This window comes from Macrobrachium nipponense, chromosome 12 (assembly GCF_015104395.2).
Source record: "Macrobrachium nipponense isolate FS-2020 chromosome 12, ASM1510439v2, whole genome shotgun sequence".
Classification (NCBI taxonomy): domain Eukaryota; kingdom Metazoa; phylum Arthropoda; class Malacostraca; order Decapoda; family Palaemonidae; genus Macrobrachium; species Macrobrachium nipponense.
In genome coordinates, this window is record NC_087205.1 from 32,001,738 (window position 1) to 32,020,597 (window position 18,860).

General features: G+C 43.6%; 1 protein-coding gene across 1 annotated transcript in view; it reads right to left on the minus strand.

Moving 5' to 3' along the window:
- LOC135224461 (uncharacterized) overlaps positions 1-1,759 on the minus strand; it is a 102,519-nt gene extending 100,760 nt beyond the window's left edge. Inside the window, exon 1 of the mRNA XM_064263460.1 lies at positions 1,351-1,759. Coding sequence (XP_064119530.1) covers positions 1,351-1,417 — 67 coding nt within the window. The 5' untranslated portion in view covers positions 1,418-1,759. The remainder of the gene's footprint in view (positions 1-1,350) is intronic.
- Positions 1,760-18,860: the final 17,101 nt, after the last annotated feature.

An 18,860-nucleotide genomic window follows, 5' to 3' on the forward strand; every position in this document is an offset into this window, starting at 1 on the left:
TATTACATTTTCTCCCTTGTTTGTCTGAAGTGCATGTATTTTTGTTGCATATCTTAAGAACGAGCGAACGAAGTTTTACGAAAATAGTAGACTTGCTCAGAGACTGACTTCCTCGTTCTGGAGAAATCTGTTCACGACCTCGTCTCCAGTCTCCTCAAATTAATATTTTTGGCAGTATTTATGAAATTTGATTACACGTACTCAGACACGCACCCACCAACCTGGGAAGGGTATGCTCCCGCCCTTATGAGCATTTCTGTAACGGGAATTTCATCCGTTTCGATGTGTGATGCTCTCAACTTTGTTAAATTTTTCAGTTGCCTAAGTTGGAGATAACTTGGAGATAAAAATTAAATATCTGAGAAATGTCCTTGTCCGAGTCTAGACGCCTGCAACGTTTTTTATGACGTTCATATAATCGTCTCGAGTTTGCGTTATTTATTCTGTCATGGTACGCTTTCGATTCATGTTATCACGCTTCATACATAGTATAAGTTCTATTACACATACTTCGTTGTTTGTAGCACTAGCTAATGCCTATAACACGGAAGTAAAATCTAAAAAAAAAAAGGAAGGAGATAAAAGGCTCATCGACAACCTTGAACGTTACCAACTTGACACCATGCTTAGCCTTGGTTTTCTGTCTATACACAGAGCAATTCAAGATTTTTTTTTTTTTTTTTTTGTTTTTTTTTTTTTTTCTTAATTGTTACTCCGTGTTTTCGTAGGTTTTCTAGATATTGTCCTGCAGACGGGAATGAGAAAGCTGAGGCCATAAATGAAAATGTAAATCAAACAGGAATACGAACACATTTCTAGTCTTGAAAGATTCCCCCCCCCCCCCCAGGGTTATTTAGCATCTACCAAGGGTCCTCCAGTAGATGAATTTCGAGCACCTAGTTTTTTGCAATTAGACCTACGTCTAAATTTGGGGGTGGGGGGGAGGGAATTGGATGGTGGGTGGGTGGGGCTACATTTTGTGTAAATACACACACTGCTAATTTTACGCACGAATAATGATGTAAGATGGAACCATATTCTTTTCCTATGGTTGCAACCCACCGAAGGCTGATTGGCCGCCAAATAAAAAGTTGGATCAGGGGACCAACAAGCTATCACTTTTTGCTACATTTACCTTCCAAGAGCTTAATCATGGATATATCTCCATGTCAGGTTAGCCTTACATTATGTGTAATCAATTACAAAGAAAATGGTTCAACTTATTATGATAACACAGTCCGATCGAAATTCATATGTAAATAAGTAACTTTTTACATTTTCGGAGATGTTCGTAAAGCCTGCAGCGTGTATCAATAAATAAAATAAAACTAAAAGAATGGATAATATCACCTATGGACTGCGTGACGACGGAGGCGACCCCACATGACGTCAACAGCAGAAGGACGAAGAGATACATAGTTCCTTGTCCTTTCCAGGTCTTGATAATTAGTTCCTCGATTCTCACCGGATTTGTACGTTTCCGAGTCAATCAAATTTTTCCGAAGGTAGCTAATTTGTGACCTTGATATTGTCTATTATTTTGTTATTTTAATCAAAGGCTGTAATAATCTATCTGTCAGTTTTTTTTCGAGTGTTACAGAAGTCTTCTTCGTCAGGCAGCGACTGCACCACCCTTCGGGCAACCACAGATCCTCTCCTGAAGAACTACAGAGGTACACTGACCAGCTACTTATGGTTGCTTATGGAATAGGAACGACCGCTCCCTGGTCCTTGCTATGAACGGAAGAATACCCAGGAGAGCCCCAGCGTCACCTCTAACCTCATCTCCAAGGTAGGTGGTACCTACTAGAATGCTTAAGCAAGTTGCCAAAAAAAATAGTCTGGTCTCTTTAGAAATATTAGAAAAGGGGGTGAATACCATTGTCTGTGAAACATTTTTGTTTGTTTCTAAAGACAATGTGAAAAAGGAGCGAAAGCTAGTATACGTCGGTCACTTGAAACTTGGAAGGTAATAATCCGAAAAAAAAGAAACGGTGGGCCCTCAAAGCAACCGTCCCATATAGTAGTAAAGTGGTTTGGGAAGGTAACTAGTTGCAAAATGATTAAATTATGATTGATCTAAATTACGTATATGCACTGTTGACTCGATTATTTTAAGCACAAAAAAAAAGAAAAAAAAAGTAGACCTGACAAGAAAACGGCAAGATGATACGCAAATGAACAGGACAGTCAATGTGCAGTTTTTTCCTACTACGTGAGAATGCATACTCTGTGTTCGGGGATTCCCTGGGATTCCCCGATCCCCCGAAACCTATCCGTTTGGGTCATAGTAGTATCCGGGGTTCAGGTTTAGTCTGGCAAAGGGGTTTTTACGACCGCATGCCCTTGCTGTCAACAACCACAGTTATTGGCAGTGGGCCTAGCCTTTGACTAAAAAAGTAAGACTGCACGGCAGCAACTGTCCTTTTAATCGCCTTGTACGACACGCAAGACCTAGCGCAGGAACTACGGTGGTCGGAAACACTGTTTGGAAACAAAGTTTGCAAACTGTTTGCAAACACTTTCTACCGTATATTTGTTTCCCATCCAAAATGGAAAATATTTATTGTTTCTTTGTTGTATATATACACATGTATAATGTATATGTTTATGTATACATGTATATATGCATATACATACATATACTCAAATACATATACATACACTTATACATACGTACTTACATACACATTTATATATGTAATATAAATACTATGCATATACACCAGTTTTGCATATACATATTCATAGTTGCATATGTTAACCTGTGGTAAGGGGGTTAAGAACACTACCACCGTAGGTTCTAAAGGTCGTAAAAGACGACTAACTGTTGCCTTGCAGTTTTACTATTTAGCAAAAGGCTAGGCCCACTGCCAATAACTGTGAAAACTGCTGCCTTGCAGGTGGACTTTTTAATCAAAGGCTAGGCTCACGGCCAATAACTGTGGTTGATGACAGCAAGGGCATGCGGTCGTAAGGAATATGAGTGCGGCTAGGGCGTCCCCTATAAGCGACGCGTCAGAATCCCCCTACTGTCGTGATAAAAGGGCGAGGGGTACCGCAGGGTTGACGACTGCGGCCAAAGAAGTTAGTGAGAGTTGGAAAGAGATTAGAGCAAGGTACTACGGGGTGGAAATGTAGGCTCACAATAACAGGTAAAACTGAGGGAGATGGGGGATGTGATGGAAAGGAGGATAGATTTCTTGTGTGTGCAGGAGACTAGGTGGAAAGGAAATGGAACTCGAGAGATAGGAGTTGGGTTCAAGCTGTATTACAGTGGGTCACGAGAGGGAAGAAATGGAGTTGGAATTATAGTAAATAACAACCGGAAGGAAAAAGTGGTAGAAGTAAAGAGTAAATGATAGGCTTTTAAAGATCCAATAATAATAGGGGATAAGGTAGTAAATATAATATCAGCATACGCTCCTCAGATGAGTTGCCACGAGCAAGAGAAAGAATTATTTAGACAAGAATTGAAGGCTGCCATAAGAACAGAGAAATAGGAGGAGAAACTAATAATAGGAGCTGGTATGAATGGCAGGGTGAGAAAGAGAAGAGATGGGTATGAGGAGGTACATGGAGGCCATGATTTTGGAATTAGAAAATGAAGATGGGGATTATTTATTGGCGATGGCTCAGAGTTTTTGAATTGGCCTGTGTGAACACACGGTTTCAGAAGTTAGAAAAGACCTCATAACTTATGAAAGTGGAGGAGTGCAGAGCCAAATAGATCCCATCCTGGTTGGAGGAGCCGACAAAAGCAATGTGACAAACTGCAAAGTGATCGTGGAGAAGCGTGGGTTAAACAGCATAGGTTGGTAGTGATGGATTTTAAAGGGAGAGGTAGGAAACCCAAGAAGAGAAAGCGAAGTTCTAGAATTAAAATTTGGGACCTTAAAGGAAGAATGGGGGAGCAATTTAGGAGGACCGTGAGAGAAAGAAACATCTGGAAAGGGGGAACTGTAGAATTTGGACAGGGTAATAGAGTGGAAAATATCTGGGGGAGCAGAGGAATTGGTGGGAAGAACCAGCGGATATGGAGTGTTGTGAAGAGAAAAGTGGTGGTGGAATGGAGAGGTGTAAGAATCAATTAAAAGAAAATAAAAAGCATTTAAGGACTTTCTTCTGCACAAGGTAGAGAAGAAAGGTACAGAGAAGAGGAAAGACAGGCGAGGAGGAGGGTAGGTATGGCTATGAGAAGGGCGGCAGAACAGTTGAATGAAAGACTAGGAACAAGAGACGGAGAAAAGGATATCTATAAGATTTCAAACTTGAGGAAAAGGCAGAGACTGGATGTGGGTAGATTGGGTGTCATCAAGGTAGTGATGGAAATATATTGTAAAGGGAGGAAGACATTAAGAAGAGGTGGCAAGAGTATTTTGGACAATTGTTAAGTACTGAAAATGAGAGAGAGATGGGGGACCAGTGAGGGAGGCAGAGTACAGAAGTGAAGAGAGTATTAATACCCCAGGAGCGTTAGGGAAAAATTTAGGGATTTGGTGAAATAATTAGATAAAAGCTGACAAATTGGATACACATGTCGAGATGTGTGACTTGAACAACATATCTAAAGTCCCATTGCCTCCCGAGCTTGTGTTAGCCGCCATATTGGAATTCTCTTAAAATTCAAATATCTCTTAAAATAATAGTTTTATATATACCACCCAGTAAAAGTTGTTCAAAGCTTATTGTGTTATAACGCTGACTAGGTCATTTTATAAAAATATGTAAATTTATATGGAAAAAACCAAAACTATTGAAATTTAAGTAATAATTTTATTTTTAAAGACAATTTCCACAGAAATGGTGGCCTGTGTGAAAAATGTATAGAAGCTGCAGATCTGCCCCTAGAGGAAAGGGCAGATATTAGGAGGGCCAACTTCGGTCGTCCTGCTCCTACCACTGCTGCTGCCACCGCCGCCCCTGCTACCAACGCCCCTGCTGCCAACGCCCCTGCTGCCACTGCCCCTCCTGCCGACTCCCCTGCTGCCGCCCCGCCCAGAATGAATTGTTATATATATATATATATATATATATATTGTATATATATATAGATATATTAAACATTTTGCTAATTCTGGTACGAAAATACATAACTAAAAGGAATGCAGGTGAAACTTTTCTTTTTGCATAAAAATGAAATAACATATAAAAGCCAGCATATATTATATCTTATATATATATATATATATATATATATATATATATATAAGATATATATATATTACATTTTTCTATTCTGGTACGAATACATAACTAAAAGGAAGTGCAGGTGAAACTTTTCTTTTTGCATAAATGAAATAACATATAAAATGCATCAATAGATTACAGATATATAAAAACTTGTAATAAATATTAAAGTAAATATAAAATAAATGCAGAATACTCACTCGTAATCCTGACTCTTTGTACTATTCTTGTTTTCTCCCTCCTTCATTGAAGAGTCTTGCATTATTTTCCTCTCGACATGACGAGGTACAGGTGGAGGAGGGAGACGCGCGTCTACTTGCTGATGGGCGGCCCCGTGTGCCCTCTGCTGTCGGTATGTCAGGCACACTCCAATAAAAGACCACATTGTGGTATTTGCGGTCACACTCCCCGAACCTGCAAAGAGCTATTTTGCAGGTGCAACAGAAGAAACCAGGTTTCTCTCCTTCTGCCATTCATATGGCACACCCGGCACGTTTCTGCCTGCGCCCTTGTAGGAGCTCCAGTGTGTGATCCCCTGGCTGCAGCCGACACACAAGGTCCGCTATCCGATGAAAAGTCATCTGGCCGGGGGCGGCAGCAGGGGCGACAGCAGCAGGGGAGTCAGCAAGAAGGGGCGGTGGCAGCAGGGCGACAGCAGCAGGGGAGTCAGCAGAACGGGCGGTGGCAGCAGGGGCGTTGGCAGCAGGGGCGTTGGTAGCGGGTGGGCGACGGCGGCTGCGGCAGCAGCAGTGGTAGGAGCAGGACGACCGAAGTTGGCCATACTAATATCTGCCCTTTCCTCTAGGGGCAGATCTGCAGCTCGGGGCAGGGGGCCAGTGATGGCATTCCTAGCTACCTCGAGGAACTGGAGTGTTGGACTCCGTAATAAGAAAAAGTTTCACTCCATATTTCTTCGGCTTCTTGGGGTTATACTCTTTAATGCTAAGACATCCTTTGTAAGACATCATCCCCTCATCCAAAGAAAGGTTTCTTGCCAGGAACCACGAGAATTTTGCACCATTCACAAATGTACTTCAACACTGGGCGGACTAAGATGAGGCGATCGGGGTTATTCCGGGTCATGGCCCTTCGGTTGAAGGCGTTGAAATACCTGTCCAATGCCAGGAAACAATCACGGGGCATAATGCCGGGCACATTGGGGGTACTTAAAAAAAAATTCCGCCTCCAATATTGCCTGACGTCGGCAGCAGGCATCATACCAAAAAAAAATGTCGAGCCCCAAACAATGTGCCATGTCTGTGAGGTTGCAGCCCCGCCAGCGATACGACAATGTCGTCCGTAGTTCGTCACGGCAGTACCGAACGTAGTCCGTCGTCTCTGCTACCAGGTATTCCAGCAATTCCCGCATAAGGAACAGCTGAATGAACCCCAGAGCAGTGAGAGGAACAGGTACGGTGAGCCCAAGTGCTGCCGTGAATGGGTGCATGTTAGGTGGGGTGGGGTCCTCCTCCGACCCCTCGTCACTCTCAGACGACCGACCTTCACCTTGGCTGGCACGACGCTCCGACCTTCTACATGCGTTCGCACATGCTCGGGCACAGTTTCGCTCTTGAAACCCCCCCACTGGCCCATCTCCCTCACTTAGGCCCTCGCTTTCTGTATCGTCATCGGCGACAAAACTAGACAACGCTATCCTCCTCCTCTCCTCCTCCTCAGATTCCCCCTTGTACGCACTAAAACCACTAAATTTGAGCTCACTTTCTGGATGTGGACCCTCGAACGGACATTGGGGGCAAATATTCATCATCGCTAACATCGGGAGTGATGTCCTCATCACTAGATGACCAAACCGCCATCAAAATGAGGACTTGTGACATGCTCCCGATCGAGCTCTGATAAGTAGTCGTCAATGTCCTTTGGGTTGGAGGCCTCCCAAAAGCCTATGAATGCCCCTAAGGACACCCTGATGCTTCCTAGGGGTTACTAAAGGCACACGAGACACGACGTTGTGGTCCATAGAACACTTTGTCCACACGAGGCTACACGGAACGGCATTGAGGCGCGAGGTCATCTTGGGTGCTTGGTCCCTTGCCAGCATCCAAGTCCAAAATATGTCTCACACGATCCCTCCCGACGGGTAAAACGCGCCTTTCGTGCTCCATACGTCGTTGAGACATCTCTATGTACGTCTTGTACCACCACAAATACTCAAACTCTCGCACAAGTTCGGCAAAACATGATTGCGGCAAAAGATCGCTCTCGGACGATGTGTCGCTGATGCTGGCTGATGCGAGAAGGAGGCATTTCATGCATGCGCACCTGGGTCACACTTGTAAACAAAACAACAGCTTGATCCGTGAACTCCCGGCATCCTTCAAGGCGCGTGATTCAAAGTTTTTGCCTGGTAGGCCTATAAGTATTTTTCCGCGAATTTTTAAAAAAACTTTTTCATATTGACGTACGATACGTCCAATCGGTACCCAACAGACAATTTAAATCGTCGTATAATTCGTCCAATCGGCGTTAAAGGGTTAAGAACATAATGATGTGTACAAAGACATTGTTGTTCAGAATGTTCATAATTTAAGCCTCTTATTTTATTACAAAAAGATACCATTGGATTTTGTATGTGTGACCCTTTGTGTTTCTATTTATTTTCCCCTCATAACTTCCTTATTTTTTTAAATATGCGCAAACTTGTATGTATATATATATATATATATATATATATATATATATATATATATATATATATATATATATATATATATATATATATATTTCTACGTTTATTGATCTCTTCTACCCAGTAATTAATTCATTATTTTGATTTGTAAAATGGCAGCCATAGTCCTCTAAATATCAGCTGATTTCTAGGCGGGAAACCAAAACACGCCAGCCAGAGATAGGGAATTTCCATTGGGAAGGGAGAAAATAGACTCTTGTCAGCTTTAGGGACGTATCCCAAAGGAAGGATGTACGCAGACTGGTACTTCTTGATGCCTATATCTTAAGCTCTTTTTCCTGTGAACCCTCTGCTGGCTGTATGTTCTGTTTCCAGGATTGCCCTGCTTGTGGGGGTTTAAGTCGACCCCAACAACCAGGCAAGACACCTGCGATCTGCCCCAGTCGACTGCAGTTCGTGACCTCGGACGGATGTCCGACCACCCGCCTTCCCATTTAGGCCTATCCATGGCGTTGAGTGGCGCGCTAAGAGACCCAGACCTGAGACAAAGCCAGGCCTCATCTCTACAAAGGTCCACACTGAATATGGCATCCAGGTACGTCTTGTGTAACAGCATATTGCCAGTTCCTTACATCCTATTATCTATTTGATCCCCATTTTCCCAATTCAAACTTCTAAAAAGAACTCATCCCTTTGTTTCCTCTCACTGCCTCATGGCCGCATGCTTCCCCTTGTGTGATCGTCCCAGACAAATGAAGTCATTGCATACCTCAGTGAAACATTAAAGTTCCTTTTCCCCAGTGTTAGAGAACGAAATAATAGTAACTGATAAAAAGAATCCTTTCCTTTTATCTTGTTTAATCTGGATTCTTTTCCAGATTCCCTAGTCACGTGTCAAGTCTATCTGCCCGCAAGTGTTGCATTACCCAAGATTATGAAACCAGCTTTTACGAATCCCATTTTTGCGCCAGCAATCATTCGCTGGAGAGATGTTATTAGCCCATGGGGGCCCGTTGCATTTACTTTTCTCCAGGCCAGTACGAGCCTCTTGTAAATAAATAGCTGTAAAGTATTTAGCTGAGTTTCTGGCGACCTTTCCTCTAGAGTAAATTATCACTATAAATCCTTTTACGGTAAGTTCAAGTAATTTATTGTTTTTTTTCTTCAACTATTCCTGTTTACGTATCGGAGTTCTTTCAAGGCCGGGCTCATACGTAAATATACATATATATATATATATATATATATATATATATATATATATATATATATATATATATATATATTCGAAATAAGAAAGTTTGTTCTACCAGCACCTTTGCTTCTATACATTTTTCACACAGGCCACCATTTCTGTGGAAATTGTCTTTAAAAATAAAATTATTACTTAAATTTCAATAGTTTTGGTTTTTTCCATATAAATTTACATATTTTTATAAAATGACCTAGTCAGCGTTATAACACAATAAGCTTTGAACAACTTTTACTGGGTGGTATTTTTTTTATATAAAACTATTATTTTAAGAGATATTTGAATTTTAAGAGAATTCCATATGGCGGCTAACACAAGCTCGGGAGGCAATGGGACTTTAGATATGTTGTTCAGTCACACATCTCGACATGTGTACCAATTGTCAGCTTTTATCTAATTATTTCACCAAATCCCTAAATTTTTCCCTAACGCTCCTGGGGTATTAATACTCTCTTCACTTCTGTACTCTGCCTCCCTCACTGGTCCCCCATCTCTCTCTCATTTTCAGTACTTAACAATTGTCCAAATACTCTTGCCACCTCTTCTTAATGTCTTCCTCCCTTTACAATATATTTCCATCACTACCTTGATGACACCCAATCTACCACATCCAGTCTCTGCCTTTTCCTCAAGTTTGAAATCTTATAGATATCCTTTTCTCCGTCTCTTGTTCCTAGTCTTTCCATTCAACTGTTCTGCCGCCGCCCTTCTCATAGCCATACCTACCCTCCTCCTCGCCTGTCTTTTCCTCTTCTCTGTACCTTTCTTCTCTACCTTGTGCAGAAGAAAGTCCTTAAATGCTTTTTATTTTCTTTTAATTGATTCTTACACCTCTCCATTCCACCACCACTTTTCTCTTCACAACACTCCATATCCGCTGGTTCTTCCCACCAATTCCTCTGCTTCCCCCAGATATTTTCCACTCTATTACCCTGTCCAAATTCTACGTTCCCCCTTTCCAGATGTTTCTCTCTCACGGTCCTCCTAAATTGCTCCCCCATTCTTCCTTTAAGGTCCCAAATTTTAATTCTAGAACTTCGCTTTCTCTTCTTGGGTTTCCTACCTCTCCCTTTAAAATCCATCACTACCAACCTATGCTGTTTAACCCACGCTTCTCCCACGATCACTTTGCAGTTTGTCACATTGCTTTTGTCGGCTCCTCCAACCAGGATGGGATCTATTTGGCTCTGCACTCCTCCACTTTCATAAGTTATGAGGTCTCTTTTCTAACTTCTGAAACCGTGTGTTCACACAGGCCAATTCAAAACTCTGAGCCATCGCCATAAATAATCCCCATCTTCATTTCTAATTCCAAAATCATGGCCTCCATGTACCTCCTCATACCCATCTCTTCTCTTTCTCACCCTGCCATTCTACCAGCTCCTATTAGTTTCTCCTCCTATTTCTCTGTTCTTATGGCAGCCTTCAATTCTTGTCTAAATAATTCTTTCTCTTGCTCGTGGCAACTCATCTGAGGAGCGTATGCTGATATTATATTTACTACCTTATCCCCTATTATTATTGGATCTTTAAAAGCCTATCATTTACTCTTTACTTCTACCACTTTTTCCTTCCGGTTGTTATTTACTATAATTCCAACTCCATTTCTTCCCTCTCGTGACCCCACTGTAATACAGCTTAAACCCATCTCCTATCTCTCAAGTTCCATTTCCTTTCCACCTAGTCTCCTGCACACACATTTACTATCTCCCTCAGTTTACCTGTTAGATGCCTACGTTCCACGTAATACCTGCTCTTATCTTCCACTCACACTAAACTCGCTGTTTCCATCTTGAACCGAGTCTGGCAAACAAATTGGTTCAAAGGAGAGAGGTTTACGACTGGTTCTCCAAGTCCCCCTCCCCTGAAACCTTTTCTACAAGAAAGGCTCGGCTGTAAAACCCCGGAGACCGTCCGACACAACTTCTACAGCGCTCTTTTCCAGCATTGCTTGCACTTCTTGCAACCATGCCTGGTGTCTCTTGGATCGCACTACTTAGGATCGAAGCCGACCGGATGGTTTGGTTAGGGGTAGCGGAGACTCTAAGGGGAGTAGACAGCCCTCCCGAAAGACATCCACTAACCCAGGTCTCCCCTCCGTATTGCTGCCAGGTGGCCCAGTCGCTTGATAGGTAACCCCCACCAGTGGCAGCAGCTGGATGGGGAACGCCGGCCCTAGCGTTTCCCCTTGGTTTTTCTTCTTCCCTTTTCCCTTTTCCTTCCTCATTCTGACTGGAAATCAGTCTGAAAAGGACAGGAAGTCTTGGTCTTGGGAGCAGAAGAAGGCTGGGTTGTTCATCTGACTCCCTTCAAGGCAGAAACCTCCTTAGGAGCCGAGAAAGTACTAGCCCAACTCAAAGGTCTGGTTGCAGCAGGTCACCAAGGCGCAGATGGTTTAACTACTCCCTGGTGGACAAACCAGTCATCCTCATCCTGTCGCTGTTGGCACTGCAGCATCCCTGCTCTGTATCAAAGAGAGAGGTAGAACCCAGCAAACAGTCTGTTTTGTAATGCCAAGACTGACTCAGAGCTGAGAGACCTGGATACTTGAGAGAGGGCAGCATCGTGCCTCTTGAGCCCAGGTTCACCCACAGGTTGGCAGTCTGGTGGGCCAGTTAGGTTATTGCCTCCCTACCCCCAGACTGGCACAGTCTCCCAAAAGCAGAGTCTTCCCCTGGTGATGGCCCCAGAAGAAGCAGCGACTTTGGACACTGTGAAAGACTGCATGTCTAACCAGGAGACTGCTTGGAGAGCCGTCATGGCGGTGGCTTCCAATGTTGCTGCCTCCTGTTGCGAGAGCGAGACGTTCTCTGCAGTCAGGTGTTGCAGTGACAGACCCGGACTGAGGTAAACCAGGTCTGGGTCATCCTGTTTAGTCAGTAGAGGCCTATCTGATGGCGTGTAGAAGTGCCTCTGGCGAGTAGAGGAGGAGGAAGCAGCAGTCCAAAAAGCTGGATCTAAGAGAATTCCCCTGTATGAAGACAAGATCATTCAGCTGACGCAGCATGTCGTTAGCTAACATCGACCACGGAAGTCCTGTCGAAGCCTTGGGTTCTTTCTTGGGACCCCAAAAGGATTCGAGGCAAGAGGGACAATCTCCTGAAGAGGTTGGTGACTGTTTCCCCGAGATTGTTTTTGTGCTGATGGATCAGCACAATAATCTCTGCAAACGTCCTCTGCATTTTGGGGGTGTCCAAATCCCTTGGTAAAGCCCCGAGTCCTTCCAGGGACCGGTCTCCCCGATCTGCTCTTCCGTCGGGAGGAACCAAGCCAGACCTCTTTGAGCCATACTCGATGACTTTGGTGTATCCCGAGGAAGTAGAAGGAATAGGAGAGATGGATCAGGCACCATCACTCCTCCTAGCAGCGGTTACTGCCAGGTAGGGTGAGCCACGGCCCTGTACCCCAACCCATGGTGGTGACAAGGGCGTATGTCTAGGAGACTGTGATCGCACCATTGATGTAGACTCCTGGGGATAATATTCAACTGCTCTAGCTGCTCTGCAGCAGCGCTGGTGGGAGCCGTGGTCTTCTTGCAAGCAGTGGCACAAAGCAAATGAAGGGATCGAGCTGCAGCTCAAACCCTCCTGCGAAGAACCAAGGTCTGGTTCTTCGTCAGGGGCCAACACCGTTGTACCTCCCCCGTTGGAAGGAGCAACGGAAGAGACGAAGAATAGGTCCCCTGTTCAGTCCTCTTCATCAGGGCCTTTAGCCCTAAAGAGCACTGGGACGTGTCATGAGGGGGATGCAAGCTCCCAACCTGGCGAGAGCGTGCTTGCTCCTCATGACACGTCCCAGTGCTCGTCGGGGCCGAAGGCCCAGATGAAGAGGACTAAACAGGAGACCTCTTCTCCGTCTCTTCTGTTGCTCCTTCCGACGGGAGAGGTGCAACAGCCTTGGTCCTTGACGAAGAACCAGGCTTGATCTTCGCAGGAGGGTTCGAGCCATGGCTCAATCCCTTCTCTCGCTTCATGCCGCTGCCAGTGGATGTGCTGGCCCCCTTGGAGGGCAGCACACTCTCTAAATGCTGCAGAGGCTCTGGCCAATGAAGGCGGAACCTCAGTTCCCTTTCCCGAAGGAGAGGGAGAGCCGACAAAAGTGCCAACTGCCTTCCTCCCGGAGGAGGAATGCAGGCCCTTAGAAGTTTTGGAACGAGACTTTTTAGAGGGGGAGAGACGACCTTCTCCTTCTTGGGTCAAGCCACTCTCGGAGGAGAAGGAGAAGAGGCAGACAATGACGACAAAGACGAATCTGAAGAGGAAGACAACGACACCTTCCTAGCTCTCTTCCTCCTTGACTTCTTCTACACCTTCTGCAGGAATGAGACGAGGGCATTCCAGGGAACATCAGAGATGGCAGGCTCACATACCGGGGCAGTGGTCTTGCTAGGGACAGGTCGGGACGGGACCGGGCTCAGGAACAGGAACAGCAGCCGGTCCAGGAACTATGGCAGGGCTGGCAGGCACAGGGGGAGCAAGGAAGCGGTCTGGGGTAGCTACCCTTAGCAGGTCCCATCCCTCGGCAGGGCTGGCATCGCTCTCACATCTGGTGACATCAAGGGAGGCAGGAACCCAGGGGGCGGCATTGGAAGGCAAAGGAAGGCAGCTGATGCTCGCCGCCTGTGGAAGCAGCGACATTTGTTGGGTGGTGTGACCGGACCAGGTGGGGAGGCGCCGAGTAGCCAGGCTAAGCCACGGTAGAGGTGGTAGAGGTAGAGACCGCTGGTCAGGGTGCAGTTAAGGTGCACAAGCAGCGCTAGCACTGACGGGGACCCCGCAACGCCCAGGGAAGCCCAAGCTCAGTCTAACCTGGGCACCTGCAGAAGGAACAGTCAGGTTAATTGGAGGGGTCCATCCTTGATCCGAAGAAGGACCTTCAAGGCAAGGAGATCCCAGAAAGGGCACTGCTCAGGGCTGCCACCACAGTTCCTTCTCCCCTTTACCCCCGGATTCGTTGGAAAGGTAAGAGGAAAGAGTAGCTCCCCCGGAGCTTGGTAGCAGCGAATGTAGGATGGTTACAGGGGGACAGGAACAAGGCGAAGGGTCTAGTACAGGAGTGGAAGGGGGTGAAACGCTCCCCGCCAAGGCTTATGGTCTCCTTACATAACGCCTCCTGGCCGTAAAACTTCTCCCACTGAGTGGCAGACCATGAACAACACTCTGTACAAGTTATAGTACCATCAAAGTCGACTCCTCAGCACGTACACACACCGTTTGAGGGTCTACTTCGACCGAGGATCAAATTCTAAAATACTTCTTGCTGTCTATCCCCAGGCAACGCCTGAAAGAAGTAGACGGCAGCAAGGGCTGTAAATCTAGGGATTGCTGAGGATCTATCAGCAAGCCCACCTAAACCACCAAAACAGCAAAATTCAAACAAAAAACAGGAAATTTCCCACTGGGAAAGAAGCGAAGTCCAGCAGAGAGTTGGGCAGAGAGCGCAGAAAAGCGTGCCCACTTGATGACGGCTGAAAGCAAAGTTAACACTCAATCCAGTTTTAGCTTAACCAACGACCAGACAGTAGTAACTACCGCATGGCCTTGTTTAAAAGTTCAGCAGCCGTGTAGGAACAATAACATCTCTGCTATGAAAATCTTTTTTGTGTTAAGGTTGTAAAAATGATAGCCTTTGGTTGTAGAATCATAACCAAGCAGAATGCACTGCCTGATTTAGAATCTAATTTCTCTCTTTCATCCTTTGGAATATGGACATGAGATATACAGCCAAAAGGTATATGGAAATGTTTTTACATTAGGCTTCCGTCCCATTCAGTTACTTCATATGGTGTCTTTGGCTTTGTCTTTCAAGACCAGAATTAGGACTTCTTATTACGCATATAGGCTGCAGTTGACACAGCTTCAGCCCAAAAGGTCTTAGGCAACCTTGCATCAGATAACATGGCTCTCACAGCCTCCACAAGAGTCCTGTTCATGTGTTCTCTAATCCCATTTTGTTCAGGAGTCTTGGGAATTGTCTTTTCATGACGAATATGTACCTTCATCTTGCAGATATCCTTCGAACTCAACTGATGTATACTCTCCACCATTGTCTGTGCACAAAATCTTAAATTTTCTTCTCATACTGGTTTTCAACAAGAGTTTTCCAACTCTTAAAAACACTAAAAACTCCCCTTTACCTTCAAAATATATACCCAAACATACCTTGAGACATCATCTATAAAAGTAACAAAATAATTTCCACCACCGAAGAACCTGGGTTCATCTTACCACAATCATCACTGTGAATCAAATCTAAAACCTGATATTCTTTTCTAACCTCTCCAATAGGATATGAGGATCTATGAATTTTACCATCAGAACAATTTTCACAGACATATGAGTCACTAGTAATTTTGCAATCAATGTCATTAACTACATTTTTGGAAATAAACTTTCTCACATTATACATTCCAAGATGACAAAATCATCTATACCATAACATTTCATCCTAGTATACATTTGAACATTGAACAGCTGCCTTTTGGAAACAATCAAGCTTATATAATTTTCCTAACTTTTTCCCCACATCTAGCAACTCATTTTTCTTACTGAAAATCTTGCATGAATGTTCATAAAAATTGTGGCACCTTAACCCTCTTAATGTAATCTGAGAAATAGAAATCAAGTTATGAGCTAAATCTGGCACATACAAAACTTTTTCAAGTTTTACGGTTTTCTACCTTATTGTTAGGTAAATTAACTTGCAAAGACACAGAGCCTTCACCAACAGCTGTAAGTGGTCTCCCATCACCCACTTCAACTTTAACAAGTGTTCTGATCTACCAATAAATTTATTACATGTTTTTATTTTCTATTGAATCACCAATAAGTAATAACTACTAATTCTTCAAAAGTTTCTGCAAAAGTTTTAAGATCTTGCAAATCATCACCAGGCTCAGCTTCAGACTGTATAATTTTCTTTTTAACCTGAATTAATTGACCCATGTCTTTTTCTGAAATGTATCCTGCAGTTTCTGCCATACCACTTTTGGATCTTTAGGAACACCTATTAAGTAAAGACGTCTAGGCTCTACCGCTACAACACAATTGTAGCTAAAGCTCTGTCTTTTCATAACTCAAACTTCTGAACATCTGCAGCATCTATTGGAGAAGGAGCTTCTTTTGTCCCTTCCACATTCTGAACAATTCATCTTTTACTAAATGCATTTTTACCTGCACTTTCCACGTAGCATAATTCTTCTCATTTAACAGTACTAAGGTAATCTAACCGGGCTCCATGGCTGGGAATCTCTGACTACTCACTAAAAATGACAGTAATCCAACACCGACGACAGTCGATGATGACAGGGCTCCACTTTCATCCACAGATCACAACAGCTCACTAAAAATGACAGTAACCCACCAACGATTCCTTGTGACATACAACTCTGCCCTTGCTAATAAGGCTCTGCATTAAGCAGCCTATCACTATACTTGGCGCTCCCTCGAATCACATCCGCCCAAAAACAAAAATGATTCCATATCCTAGCTTACGGTTAACTGTCTTCTCATCTTCACTTGCGCTGGGCCCATAACCGTTGTTAAAACTTGGTTGGTATGGAAGCAAAGATGATATCTTCATAATTAGCTGGCTTTTATTCACTGTAAGAATGTACAATACAAGACTTACATGACGACAGAATAAGCCAAGAATGAAGCATGGAGTTTCTAGGCTTTGAGAGTTCCAACAGTCTGTCAAGTACACACAACAAGCAGTGTACTGTCAATGCGATACAGCCAAATACTTTTGAAAAAAGATAGTAAAAAAAAAAAAAAAAATATTAACTATGCTGGAGTTTTTCCATCATGGGGCCCAGGGTACTCAAATCTTCAAGTTCACTAATCATGAAAATAACCTAGATGTTGTGACACCAGTTTTCATAGACATAACCAATCAATCAATCAAAAACAAAAATATTGGAGAAAAAAAAAAAATCTTTATCTTGAAAAACATCTTTGGCCTTAGGTGAAGTTGAATCTTTCGCCAATGACACAAGTAAGAAATGACTCCCAAATGTCCACATCCTTACCCTACCACTAAAGGGGATGGCATAACATGATTAGTATAGCCCAAGTGTAAGCAAAACCCGCTTACTAGGGCTAGGAGTATTACGATATACATTATCCCCATCCTAATCACATTATGGCAAAATGGATTGTATGCTGAGAGTTCTATTCCTAGAACCTATGGTCCCACTCCACAGAATAGTTCCGTCCAGTGTTGCCAACTGTAGGGTAATTGCCCTACGCGTAGGGTAATCTGGGGAAAATCTTAGACAGCAGGGCAAAATTTTATTTTCAAGTGTAGGGTAATTGTAACAAGGTAGGTTTAGATCAATAGCCGCAGAATGTTGGGTCATTTTCAGTTATGTGGGGTAATTTCTCATCTCCTGTAGGGGGTGTAGGGTTGGAGGGGTTGGCATCACTGGTTCCGCCCAAAAAACAGATCCAAACCACGATGCCATTTTTCCTTCACAACTGTGGCTTTTAGCAGTGTCCCCATACGCAGTTCTTCTTTTTTATGTTAGTTGTGATTTGTTTAATGGTTAGAATGCTTTAAATTTAATGGTTAGACTGCATATTTTCCAATGTAGAATTATTTTTCGTGACGTAAATAAACTATGCGTCACTAGCTTAGCATAAAGTATTTTTGACAAAGAAAAATAAAGATTTTCAATAAAATGCATTTGCATAGATAAGCAGGATATGTTTTATAACTTTATTTTCATAATAAAACAAAAAGGCAAAGCCATGGAGGGTTGCCAGATGTCACCAGAAAGCCACACTCGCAGAGGAAATTCCTCAAAACTGCAGCCCTGAATTTTCTGAACATTGGTGGGTAAAGTAAAGTGTTGCATTTGGAGCGAAGGAAATTGACTCGTCGGCATCTCTTGCCTGGTTAGGACATGCCCCCTTTACACCAGGGCTGTACACTGACTGCAGGCTTTTTAATTGTAATTTAATTGAAATGTAATTATTTACACATTTTAGGTTATGGAGGAGTTATGGAGTTCCATTTGACAACGTCTGTGAGAGAGAGAGAGAGAGGACGAGAGGAGAGAAGAAGAGAGAGATAGAGAGAGAGAGAGAGAGAGCGAGAGGAGAGAGAGAGAGAGGGTGTAATTGCTGTATGGATGGTTAACAACTGAATTGGTTGTTGGTGAGTTCTGGGTTGTCTGCTGGTGCTGTTAGGGATCAGAGTTCTGTGTTTTGAGTGAGTTTTAGAGAGTCTTTAGTCAGCAGCTGTGATAATCAGTAGTGTTGGCAGCAGTCTGTGGAAAATGTTGAGGGCATTGAAGTTATTTGAGTGTTGTGTTATTGGTTTGTTGCTGATTGTTGTTGGGTTTGATGTTGGTTGCTTAAAGAGTTGTTGTGCTATGAGGTTTTTGTTGAGTTTTATGTGAGTTCCTGTTGGATTACATGTTTGTTGTTATGGTTGGGGGTTGTTGTTGGTGTTGTTAGTGAGTGTGTGTGTTGCTTTTTTCGGTTGTTGTTTTTTGTGTTAGTAATTGTTTATGCATTGGTCTTCTGTTGTGGTTGAATTCCTTGTTGTTTGCTGTGTTGTTGAGTTGTGGTTGTTTTCCTTGATTGTTGTTGTGTTGTTGAGTTGTGGTCCTTGGGTGTTGCATTGTTGAGTTGTGGTCCTTGGTTGTTGTTATGTTGCTGGGTTGGGGGTTGTGGTTCTCGGTTTTGTCGTGTAGTTGGCGGAGTCTCAGTGACCTTGACCTAGGGACAGCACAGCATAGCCTGGAGTATCGGGAGTGGTTGAAGT